Here is a 13063-nt window from a genome sequence, read left to right as displayed (position 1 = left end):
TTTAAACTGTATTATGATCATTTCATCGTGCCCGTCCTCCCACTTGAAGGGATTGGACATCTCGTGTGGTCAATGGCAGCTAGAAAATAAAAAAAAAAAGAATACAAAAAATATTTTTAAAAAAGTAGGAATTTATTGATGTATTCAACATAAATCAGGCACCGAGGGCCACACCTTATTCGCCTTCGTTTAATTATGTTCCGCCTGCTCTTACAGCGCCCTCTTGCGGACGGATGGGACAATGCTCCGAGGCGAGCTAGGTGCTGTGCCTTTAGCCTTGTTAGCATCCGCACAAGTTCGTGAGGTTCGACGGGGCTTTTATTTATTCATTCACTGGCGAAACGGACCGTCTTTTCAACTAAGGTGGCGTGGGCCTCCAGCAGCGTGACGTCGGTTTGGGCCCCCAAGAAACGTCCGGTCAACTCCAAGTCGTGCAGTCGCAGGCGGACCCTGTCGCCGCGCTTCAGCTCGTCCCCTTCGGCCGACGTCGGCCGTCGACACACGGCGTGAAACTTGGCCCCGAAGTCGATGTAGAGGTCGTCCCCCACCACGTGGAAGATCTTCCCCACTACCATCTTGTCCTTGCAGGGTCCCATCTGAACCAGCGGGCTGCGGCGGAGGAGCGTCGGGAAGTCGTCGGCGGAGTCCTCTTCAGGGGGGCGTCGGCGACGACCGAGCTCCGACTGAGAGCCGAAGGCGGCCGCGAAGCCCGACTTTGCCTTGCCAGCTTCGGAGCAGAACGCGTTCCGGAGTGGGAACGTGCCGAGCGTGCGGCGGAAGACCTTCCAGGCGGTCGACATCTTGAGTCAGGACGCCCAGAGGGGAAAACAACACGGTCTCTTCTTCTTTTCTTTGAGGATTCACGGCGAGCGGCAGTCGGCAACATACTGGAGCATTAGCGCCCCCTTTTGTCTCCTTTGTCACCTTGCCTAGCTCTAGCAGCTATAATAAGCAATCACTACTATTTTCATATTTTAATTTAAAAAAATGTTTAATACATTATTTTGAAATATACATTTTCGATTAAAGGAATACATTGTGAAATTCTTTATTTATTATGTGTAAACCACAACACATTTAAAAACCCCAGGAGAAAACAGGAGGAAAATATAATTAAAAATCTAGTTTAAAAAAATAGCCAAAAATCAACAGGTGAAAAACTGAAGAGAAAATGTGAAAATGAATAAAGAAAATTAAAAACTTGGTCAGTAGTTCACTTGCAAATCTTGCAAATGTTATAACCGGCGAATGTCCCTGACCCAAAATGGCCGAGAAGTCCCGATTAGCTCTCAGGGCATTTTCGACATCTAGGTCTACACACGTGATCACTCTGGCAACACCTGCTTACGCGAGATGGAATTAGCATGCTATTAAATAGTCGTTTCAACCTTTTATTTTCAAACAGCATGCATTTAACCCAGTTAATAATGTCCAAAGATAAGTTTAGCAGTTTCCCGGTTTTATGGCGCACGAATGCTGTTTAAGAACAAACAATGTTTTTGGACGTCGAAAGAGGGCGCTAACCCATGACAAGTGTCCTTTCATGTCGCAGAAGAAGATACTACGACGACCACGACGGAAGACGACTAGCATAACCTAGCCGTAAGTAAGCAGAAGATGGAGAATAACACCGAGATCTTCGTTTGTGCCCCGGGCTTCTTTCGCTTCTCCAAGTGTGTTTTTCCACCGGGGGCGGCAGTTCGAGATGTTCTGGAACGCTTCGTCCAGCAATGGGTGAGTTTAGAGTAACAACTCTACCGTTGGCTATATCATTTTTTCAACTGGTGCTAAAGTACAAGCAACAAGCTAGCTCCAACACGAATGTGGTCGTTTTATCTGAATTCTTTACTCCGGCCAATGACTAGTCCATCTCGAAGTATTCGTTTGTTCTTTTTTTGGTCATTTTTATATATCATTATTATACATGGTCTTTTTTTCATGGAAAAAAAAGCCTTACGATACATAGTCATTTTTTAATGAAAAAAGCCTTACTATACATGGTCATTTTTTAATGAAAAAAGCCTTACTATTCATGGTCATTTTTTTATGAAAAAAAGCCTTACTATACATGGTCATTTTTCAATAAAAAAGCCTTACTAAACATAGTCATTTTTAATGAAAAAGCCTTACTATACATGGTCGTTTTTTAACGTAAAAAGCCTGACTATACATGGTCGTTTTTTAAGGAAAAAAGCCTTACTATACTATGTTGTTTTTTAAGAAAATAGCCTTACTATTCTATGTCGTTTTTTTTAAAGAAAAAAAACCTTACTATACTATGTCGTTTTTAAAGAAAAAAGCCTTACTATACAATGTAGTTTTTTAAGAAAAAAAGCTTTACTATACATGGTCGTTTTTTAAAGAAAAAAAAGCCTTACTATACTATGTCGTTTTTTAAGAAAAAAAAGCCTTACTATACTATGTCGTTTTTTAAGAAAAAAAGCCTTACTATACTATGTTGTTTTTTTAAGAAAAAAAGCCTTACTATACATGGTCGTTTTTTTAAGAAAAAAAGCCCTACTATACTATGTCGTTTTTTTAAGAAAAAAAGCCTTACTATACTATTTCGTTTTTTAAGAAAAAAAGCCTTACTATACTATGTCGTTTTTTAAGAAAAAAAAGCCTTACTATACTATGTCGTTTTTTAAGAAAAAAAGCCTTACTATACTATGTCATTTTTCAGAAATAAACGCCTTACATCGTTTTTTAAAGAAAGAAAAGCCTTACTATACTATGTCGTTTTTTTTCTGAAAAAAGCCTTACTATACTATGTCGTTTTTTGAAGAAAAAAGCCTTACTATATATGGTCGTTTTTAAGGAAAAAAAGGCCTTACTATATGTCGTTTTTTAAGAAAAAAACCCTTATATACTATGTCGTTTTTTCAGAAATAAACGCCTTACTATACTATGTCGTTTTTTAAAGAAAAAAGCCTTACTATACTATGTTGTTTTTTAAGAAAGAAAAGCCTTACTATACTATGTCGTTTTTTAAGAAAAAAAAGTCTTACTATACTTTGTCGTTTTTTAAGAAAAAGGCCTTACTATACTATGTCGTTTTTTTTCTGAAAAAAGCCTTACTATACTATGTCGTTTTTTGAAGAAAAAAGCCTTACTATATATGGTCGTTTTTAAGGAAAAAAAGGCCTTACTATATGTCGTTTTTTAAGAAAAAAACCCTTATATACTATGTCGTTTTTTTCAGAAATAAACGCCTTACTATACTATGTCGTTTTTTAAAGAAAAAAGCCTTACTATACTATGTCGTTTTTTAAGAAAGAAAAGCCTTACTATACTATGTCGTTTTTTAAGAAAAAAAAGTCTTACTATACTTTGTCGTTTTTTAAGAAAAAGGCCTTACTATACTATGTCGTTTTTTAAGAAAAAAGACCTTACTATACTATGTTCGTTTTTTAAGAAAGAAAAGCCTTACTATACTATGTCGTTTTTTAAGGAAAAAGACCTTACTATACTATGTCGTTTTTTTAAGAAAAAAAGGCCTTACGATACTATGTCGTTTTTTAAGAAAAAAGGCCTTACTATACTATGTCGTTTTTTAAAGAAAAAAAGCCTTACTATACTATGTCGTTTTTTAAGAAAGAAAAGCCTTACTATACTATGTCGTTTTTTTCAGAAATAAACGCCTTACTATACTATGCCGTTTTTTAAAGAAAAAAAAGCCTTACTATACTTTCGTTTTTTTAAGAAAAAAGCCTTACTACACATGGTCGTTTTTTCAGAAAAAAAGCCTTACTATACTATGTCGTTTTTTCAGAAATAAACGCCTTACTATACTATGTCGTTTTTTTAAAGAAAGAAAAGCCTTACTATACTATGTTCGTTTTTTAAGAAAGAAAAGCCTTACTATACTATGTCGTTTTTAAGAAAAAATACCTTACTATACTATGTCGTTTTTAAAGAAAAAAAGCCCTACTATACTATGTCGTTTTTTAAGAAAAAAGCCTTACTATACATGGTCGTTTTTTTAAGAAAAAAAGCCTTACTCTACTATGTCGTTTTTTAAGAAAAAAAAGCCTTACTATACATGGTCGTTTTTTCAGAAAAAAAGCCTTACTATACTATGTCGTTTTTTCAGAAATAAACGCCTAACTATACTATGTCGTTTTTTAAGAAAAAAAACCTTACTATACTATGTCGTTTTTTAACAAATATACTGTCGTTTTTTATGAAAAAAAGCCTTACTATACTATGTCGTTTTTTAAAGAAAAAAGCCTTACAACACTGTCGTTTTTTAAGAAAGAAAAGCCTTACTATACTATGTCATTTTTTAAGAAAAAAAAAGCCTTACTATACTATGTTGTTTTTTCAGAAAAAAAGCCTTACTATACTATGTCGTTTTTTTCAGAAATAAACGCCTTACTATACTATGTCGTTTTTTAAAGAAAGAAAAGCCTTACTATACTATGTCGTTTTTTTTTAAGAAAAAAGCCTTACTATACTATGTCGTTTTTTTTAAGAAAAAAGCCTTACTATACATGGTCGTTTTTAAGGAAAAAAGGCCTTACAATACTATGTCGTTTTTTTCAGAAATAAACGCCTTACTATACTATGTCGTTTTTTAAAGAAAGAAAAGCCTTACTATACTATGTCGGTTTTTTTTAAGAAAAAAGCCTTACTATACTATGTCGTTTTTTTTAAGAAAAAAGCCTTACTATACATGGTCGTTTTTTCAGAAAAAAAGCCTTACTATACTATGTCGTTTTTTCAGAAAAAAAAGCCTTACTATACTGTGTCGTTTTTTCAGAAAAAAAGCCTTACTATACTATGTCGTTTTTTAAGAAAGAAAAGCCTTACTATACTATGTCGTTTTTTGAGAAAAAAAGCCTTACTATACTATGTCGTTTTTTTCAGAAATAAACGCCTTACTATACTATGTCGTTTTTTAAAGAAAAAAAGCCTTACTATACTATGTCGTTTTTTAAAGAAAAAAGCCTTACTATATTATGTCGTTTTTAAAAAAAAAAGCCATACTATACATGGTCGTTTTTAAGGAAAAAAAGGCCTTACTATACTATGTCGTTTTTTAAGAAAAAAAGCCTTACTATACTATGTCGTTTTTTAAGAAAAAAAAAAGCCTTACTATACATGGTTGTTTTTTCAGAAAAAAAGCCTTACTATACTATGTCGTTTTTTTCAGAAATAAACGCCTTACTATACTATGTCGTTTTTTAAAGGAAAAAAAAGCCTTACTATACTATGTCGTTTTTTAAAGAAAAAAGCCTTACTATACTATGTCGTTTTTTAAGAAAGAAAAGCCTTACTATACTATGTCGTTTTTTAAGAAAAAAAGCCTTACTATACATGGTCGTTTTTTCAGAAAAAAAGCCTTACTATACTATGTCGTTTTTTCAGAAAAAAAAGCCTTACTATACTGTGTCGTTTTTTCAGAAAAAAAGCCTTACTATACTATGTCGTTTTTTAAGAAAGAAAAGCCTTACTATACTATGTCGTTTTTTAAGAAAAAAAAGCCTTACTATACTATGTCGTTTTTTCAGAAAAAAAGCCTTACTATACTATGTCGTTTTTTAAAGAAAAAAGCCTTACTATACTATGTCGTTTTTTAAGAAAGAAAAGCCTTACAACACTGTCGTTTTTTAAGAAAGAAAAGCCTTACTATACTATGTCGTTTTTTAAAGAAAAAAAAAGCCTTACTATACTATGTCATTTTTTCAGAAATAAACGCCTTACTATACTATGTCGTTTTTTTAAAGAAAAAAAGCCTTACTATACTATGTCATTTTTTAAGAAAAAAAAGCCTTACTATACTAGGTCGTTTTTTCAGAAAAAAAGCCTTACTATACTATGTCGTTTTTTTAAGAAAAAAGCCTTACTATACATGGTCGTTTTTAAGGAAAAAAAGGCCTTACTATACTATGTCGTTTTTTAAGAAAAAAAGCCTTACTATACTATGTCGTTTTTTAAGAAAAAAAAGCCTTACAATACATGGTCGTTTTTTCAGAAAAAAAGCCTTACTATACTATGTCGTTTTTTCAGAAATAAATGCCTTACTATACTATGTCGTTTTTTAAAGAAAAAAAAATCCTTACTATACTATGTCGTTTTTTAAAGAAAAAAGCCTTACTATACTATGTCGTTTTTTAAGAAATAAACGCCTTACTATACTATGTCGTTTTTTAAGAAAAAAAAACCTTACTATACTATGTCGTTTTTTAAGAAAAAAAAGCCTTACTATACTATGTCGTTTTTTCAGAAAAAAAGCCTTACTATACTATGTCGTTTTTTAAAGAAAAAAGCCTTACTATACATGGTCGTTTTTAAGGAAAAAAAGTTCTTACTATACTATGTCGTTTTTTTAAGAAAAAAAGCCTTACTATATGTTGGAATAATGATTCAAACCTTTTAAATCATTATTAGTAATATTTAATTAAAAAAGGAAAAACATCATTCAACAAATTCTGCTTACAACTTGCAAGGAGATGCCTTGTGACGTCGTCTCAGTCCACAGTGCATTCTGAATTGCAGTAACTGAATCATTGTATTTAATCACGACATTCGAAAAACATGTTTATGTAATCAGTACAATAACACCCTAGATGTTTAGAAAAACAACAGTGTGAGGAATGCATTATAAGGTAAACAAAGTAGTATAATAATGTAAGCAAAGCCGTATTTTCAAATCTGCTGCTGGAGTCTCGTCATAACAGTCTCATTGGGTCCTGCCGGGAGAAGTGTCCGTAACACTGTGTCCTCTTTTCTTTGGCCTTGAGGAGTCGAATGTGGAGGAAAAAGTCCATGTTCCCATGACTTGATTTATAGCCTTACTACTTATTGAAAAATGCTTACAACACATATAGAATATTCCATAATAATTCAAACACTATACTGTCGTTTTTTAAGAAAAAAGCCTTACTATACATGGTCGTTTTTAAGGAAAAAAAGGCCTTACTATACTATGTCGTTTTTTAAGAAAGAAAAGCCTTACTATACTATGTCGTTTTTTAAGAAAAACAAGCCTTAATATACTATGTCATTTTTTCAGAAAAAAAGCCTTACTATACTATGTCGTTTTTTTTTCAGAAATAAACGCCTTACTATACTATGTCGTTTTTTAAAGAAAAAAGCCTTACTATACTATGTCGTTTTTTAAGAAAGAAAAGCCTTACTATACTATGTCGTTTTTTAAGAAAAAAAAGCCTTACTATACTATGTCGTTTTTTCAGAAAAAAAGCCTTACTATACTATTTCGTTTTTTTCAGAAATAAACGCCTTACTATACTATGTCATTTTTTAAAGAAAAAAAGCCTTACTATACTATGTCGTTTTTTAAAGAAAAAAGCCTTACTATACTATGTCGTTTTTTTAAGAAAAAAGCCTTACTATACATGGTCGTTTTTAAGGAAAAAAAGGCCTTACTATACTATGTTGTTTTTTAAGAAAAAAAGCCTTACTATACTATGTAGTTTTTTAAGAAAAAAAAGCCTTACTATACATGGTCGTTTTTTCAGAAAAAAAGCCTTACTATTCTGTCGTTTTTTAAAGAAAAAAAAGCCTTACTATACTATGTCGTTTTTTAAGAAAGAAAAGCCTTACTATACTATGTCGTTTTTTAAGAAAAAAAAGCCTTACTATACTATGTCGTTTTTTCAGAAAAAAAGCCTTACTATACTATGTCGTTTTTTAAAGAAAAAAGCCTTACTATACTATGTCGTTTTTTAAGAAAAAAAAGCCTTACTATACTCTGTCGTTTTTTCAGAAAAAAAGCCTTACTATACTATGTCGTTTTTTTCAGAAATAAACGCCTTACTATACTATGTCGTTTTTTAAGAAAAAAAAGCCTTACTATACTATGTCGTTTTTTCAGAAAAAAAGCCTTACTATACTATGTCGTTTTTTTCAGAAATAAACGCCTTACTATACTATGTCGTTTTTTAAAGAAAAAAAGCCTTACTATACTATGTCGTTTTTTTAAGAAAAAAGCCTTACTATACATGGTCGTTTTTAAGGAAAAAAAGGCCTTACTATACTATGTCGTTTTTTAAGAAAAAAAGCCTTACTATACTATGTCGTTTTTTAAGAAAAAAAGCCTTACTATACATGGTCGTTTTTTCAGAAAAAAAGCCTTACTATACTATGTCGTTTTTTCAGAAATAAACGCCTTACTATACTATGTCGTTTTTTAAAGAAAAAAAGCCTTACTATACTATGTCGTTTTTTCAGAAATAAACGCCTTACTATACTATGTCGTTTTTTAAGAAAAAAAAGCCTTACTATACATGGTCGTTTTTTCAGAAAAAAAGCCTTAATATACTATGTCGTTTTTTCAGAAATAAACGCCTTACTATACTATGTCGTTTTTTTAAGAAAAAAGCCTTACTATACTATGTCGTTTTTTCAGAAAAAAAGCCTTACTATACTATGTCGTTTTTTAAAGAAAAAAGCCTTACTATACTATGTCGTTTTTTAAGAAAGAAAAGCCTTACTATACTATGTCGTTTTTTAAGAAAAAAAAGCCTTACTATACTATGTCGTTTTTTCAGAAAAAAAGCCTTACTATACTATGTCGTTTTTTTCAGAAATAAACGCCTTACTATACTATGTCGTTTTTTAAAGAAAAAAAGCCTTACTATACTATGTCGTTTTTTAAAGAAAAAAAGCCTTACTATACTATGTCGTTTTTTTAAGAAAAAAGCCTTACTATACATGGTCGTTTTTAAGGAAAAAAAGGCCTTACTATACTATGTTGTTTTTTAAGAAAAAAAGCCTTACTATACTATGTAGTTTTTTAAGAAAAAAAAGCCTTACTATACATGGTCGTTTTTTCAGAAAAAAAGCCTTACTATTCTGTCGTTTTTTAAAGAAAAAAAAGCCTTACTATACTATGTCGTTTTTTAAGAAAGAAAAGCCTTACTATACTATGTCGTTTTTTAAGAAAAAAAAGCCTTACTATACTATGTCGTTTTTTTCAGAAATAAACGCCTTACTATACTATGTCGTTTTTTAAGAAAAAAAAGCCTTACTATACTATGTCGTTTTTTCAGAAAAAAAGCCTTACTATACTATGTCGTTTTTTTCAGAAATAAACGCCTTACTATACTATGTCGTTTTTTAAAGAAAAAAAGCCTTACTATACTATGTCGTTTTTTTAAGAAAAAAGCCTTACTATACATGGTCGTTTTTAAGGAAAAAAAGGCCTTACTATACTATGTCGTTTTTTAAGAAAAAAAGCCTTACTATACTATGTCGTTTTTTAAGAAAAAAAGCCTTACTATACATGGTCGTTTTTTCAGAAAAAAAGCCTTACTATACTATGTCGTTTTTTCAGAAATAAACGCCTTACTATACTATGTCGTTTTTTAAAGAAAAAAAGCCTTACTATACTATGTCGTTTTTTCAGAAATAAACGCCTTACTATACTATGTCGTTTTTTAAGAAAAAAAAGCCTTACTATACATGGTCGTTTTTTCAGAAAAAAAGCCTTACTATACTATGTCGTTTTTTCAGAAATAAACGCCTTACTATACTATGTCGTTTTTTTAAGAAAAAAGCCTTACTATACTATGTCGTTTTTTCAGAAAAAAAGCCTTACTATACTATGTCGTTTTTTAAAGAAAAAAGCCTTACTATACTATGTCGTTTTTTAAGAAAGAAAAGCCTTACTATACTATGTCGTTTTTTAAGAAAAAAAAGCCTTACTATACTATGTCGTTTTTTCAGAAAAAAAGCCTTACTATACTATGTCGTTTTTTTCAGAAATAAACGCCTTACTATACTATGTCGTTTTTTAAAGAAAAAAAGCCTTACTATACTATGTCGTTTTTTAAAGAAAAAAAGCCTTACTATACTATGTCGTTTTTTTAAGAAAAAAGCCTTACTATACATGGTCGTTTTTAAGGAAAAAAAGGCCTTACTATACATGGTCGTTTTTAAGGAAAAAAAGGCCTTACTATACTATGTTGTTTTTTAAGAAAAAAAGCCTTACTATACTATGTAGTTTTTTAAGAAAAAAAAGCCTTACTATACATGGTCGTTTTTTCAGAAAAAAAGCCTTACTATTCTGTCGTTTTTTAAAGAAAAAAAAGCCTTACTATACTATGTCGTTTTTTAAGAAAGAAAAGCCTTACTATACTATGTCGTTTTTTAAGAAAAAAAAGCCTTACTATACTATGTCGTTTTTTCAGAAAAAAAGCCTTACTATACTATGTCGTTTTTTAAAGAAAAAAGCCTTACTATACTATGTCGTTTTTTAAGAAAAAAAAGCCTTACTATACTCTGTCGTTTTTTCAGAAAAAAAGCCTTACTATACTATGTCGTTTTTTTCAGAAATAAACGCCTTACTATACTATGTCGTTTTTTAAGAAAAAAAAGCCTTACTATACTATGTCAATTTTTCAGAAAAAAAGCCTTACTATACTATGTCGTTTTTTTCAGAAATAAACGCCTTACTATACTATGTGGTTTTTTAAAGAAAAAAAGCCTTACTATACTATGTCGTTTTTTAAGAAAAAAAAGCCTTTCTATACATGGTCGTTTTTAAGGAAAAAAAGGCCTTACTATACTATGTCGTTTTTTAAGAAAAAAAGCCTTACTATACTATGTCGTTTTTTAAGAAAAAAAGCCTTACTATACATGGTCGTTTTTTCAGAAAAAAAGCCTTACTATACTATGTCGTTTTTTCAGAAATAAACGCCTTACTATACTATGTCGTTTTTTAAAGAAAAAAAAGCCTTACTATACTATGTCGTTTTTTAAAGAAAAAAGCCTTACTATACTATGTCGTTTTTTAAGAAAGAAAAGCCTTACTATACTATGTCGTTTTTTAAGAAAAAAAAGCCTTACTATACTATGTCGTTTTTTCAGAAAAAAAGCCTTACTGTACTATGTCGTTTTTTAAAGAAAAAAGCCTTACTATACTATGTCGTTTTTTAAGAAAGAAAAGCCTTACTATACTATGTCGTTTTTTAAGAAAAAAAAGCCTTACTATACTATGTTGTTTTTTCAGAAAAAAAGCCTTACTATACTATGTCATTTTTTTCAGAACTAAATGCCTTACTATACTATGTCGTTTTTTAAAGCAAAAAAAGCCTTATTATACTATGTCGTTTTTTAAAGAAAAAAGCCTTACTATACTATGTCGTTTTTTAAGAAAGAAAAGCCTTACTATACTATGTCGTTTTTTCAGAAAAAAAAGCCTTACTATACTATGTAGTTTTTTTCAGAAATAAACGCCTTACTATACTCTGTCGTTTTTTAAGAAAAAAAAGCCTTACTATACTATGTCAATTTTTCAGAAAAAAAGCCTTACTATACTATGTCGTTTTTTTCAGAAATAAACGCCTTACTATACTATGTGGTTTTTTAAAGAAAAAAAGCCTTACTATACTATGTCATTTTTTAAGAAAAAAAAGCCTTACTATACATGGTCGTTTTTAAGGAAAAAAAGGCCTTACTATACTATGTCGTTTTTTAAGAAAAAAAGCCTTACTATACTATGTCGTTTTTTAAGAAAAAAAGCCTTACTATACATGGTCGTTTTTTCAGAAATAAACGCCTTACTATACTATGTCGTTTTTTAAAGAAAAAAAAGCCTTACTATACTATGTCGTTTTTTAAAGAAAAAAGCCTTACTATACTATGTCGTTTTTTAAGAAAGAAAAGCCTTACTATACTATGTCGTTTTTTAAGAAAAAAAAGCCTTACTATACTATGTCGTTTTTTCAGAAAAAAAGCCTTACTATACTATGTCGTTTTTTAAAGAAAAAAGCCTTACTATACTATGTCGTTTTTTAAGAAAGAAAAGCCTTACTATACTATGTCGTTTTTTAAGAAAAAAAAGCCTTACTATACTATGTTGTTTTTTCAGAAAAAAAGCCTTACTATACTATGTCATTTTTTTCAGAACTAAATGCCTTACTATACTATGTCGTTTTTTAAAGCAAAAAAAGCCTTATTATACTATGTCGTTTTTTAAAGAAAAAAGCCTTACTATACTATGTCGTTTTTTAAGAAAGAAAAGCCTTACTATACTATGTCGTTTTTTCAGAAAAAAAAGCCTTACTATACTATGTAGTTTTTTTCAGAAATAAACGCCTTACTATACTCTGTCGTTTTTTAAGAAAAAAAAGCCTTACTATACTATGTCAATTTTTCAGAAAAAAAGCCTTACTATACTATGTCGTTTTTTTCAGAAATAAACGCCTTACTATACTATGTGGTTTTTTAAAGAAAAAAAGCCTTACTATACTATGTCGTTTTTTAAGAAAAAAAAGCCTTACTATACATGGTCGTTTTTAAGGAAAAAAAGGCCTTACTATACTATGTCGTTTTTTAAGAAAAAAAGCCTTACTATACTATGTCGTTTTTTAAGAAAAAAAGCCTTACTATACATGGTCGTTTTTTCAGAAATAAACGCCTTACTATACTATGTCGTTTTTTAAAGAAAAAAAAGCCTTACTATACTATGTCGTTTTTTAAAGAAAAAAGCCTTACTATACTATGTCGTTTTTTAAGAAAGAAAAGCCTTACTATACTATGTCGTTTTTTAAGAAAAAAAAGCCTTACTATACTATGTCGTTTTTTCAGAAAAAAAGCCTTACTATACTATGTCGTTTTTTAAAGAAAAAAGCCTTACTATACTATGTCGTTTTTTAAGAAAGAAAAGCCTTACTATACTATGTCGTTTTTTAAGAAAAAAAAGCCTTACTATACTATGTTGTTTTTTCAGAAAAAAAGCCTTACTATACTATGTCATTTTTTTCAGAACTAAATGCCTTACTATACTATGTCGTTTTTTTAAAGAAAAAAAAGCCTTATTATACTATGTCGTTTTTTAAAGAAAAAAGCCTTACTATACTATGTCGTTTTTTAAGAAAGAAAAGCCTTACTATACTATGTCGTTTTTTCAGAAAAAAAAGCCTTACTATACTATGTCGTTTTTTAAGAAAAAAAGCCTTACTATACATGGTCGTTTTTTCAGAAATAAACGCCTTACTATACTATGTCGTTTTTTAAAGAAAAAAAAGCCTTACTATACTATGTCGTTTTTTAAAGAAAAAAGCCTTACTATACTATGTCGTTTTTTAAGAAA

General features: G+C 30.3%; 2 protein-coding genes across 2 annotated transcripts in view; one reads left to right on the top strand and one right to left on the bottom strand.

Moving 5' to 3' along the window:
* Positions 1–111: 111 nt before the first annotated feature.
* Positions 112–867, bottom strand: mrps28 (mitochondrial ribosomal protein S28). Its single transcript, XM_077606200.1, has one exon. The coding sequence runs from the start codon at positions 798–800 to the stop codon at positions 327–329; it is 474 nt and encodes a 157-aa protein (XP_077462326.1). The 5' UTR covers positions 801–867; the 3' UTR covers positions 112–326.
* A 501-nt stretch (positions 868–1368) lies between these two features.
* The window catches only part of sde2 (SDE2 telomere maintenance homolog (S. pombe)), a 41986-nt gene continuing 30291 nt past the window's right edge, over positions 1369–13063 (top strand). The window contains exon 1 of the mRNA XM_077604788.1: positions 1369–1734. Within this exon, the coding sequence (XP_077460914.1) occupies positions 1618–1734 (117 nt within the window). The 5' untranslated portion in view covers positions 1369–1617. The remainder of the gene's footprint in view (positions 1735–13063) is intronic.

This window comes from Stigmatopora argus, chromosome 7 (genome assembly GCF_051989625.1).
Source record: "Stigmatopora argus isolate UIUO_Sarg chromosome 7, RoL_Sarg_1.0, whole genome shotgun sequence".
Taxonomy (NCBI): Eukaryota; Metazoa; Chordata; class Actinopteri; order Syngnathiformes; family Syngnathidae; genus Stigmatopora; species Stigmatopora argus.
The sequence above is the reverse complement of the archived record's forward strand: the minus strand, read 5'-3'. Positions and strand labels throughout refer to the sequence as shown.

What these genes read in the sequence shown, in the direction of transcription:
- mrps28 (XM_077606200.1), bottom strand. Translation starts at nt 800, where the DNA reads ATGTCGACCGCCTGGAAGGTCTTCCGCCGCACGCTCGGCACGTTCCCA.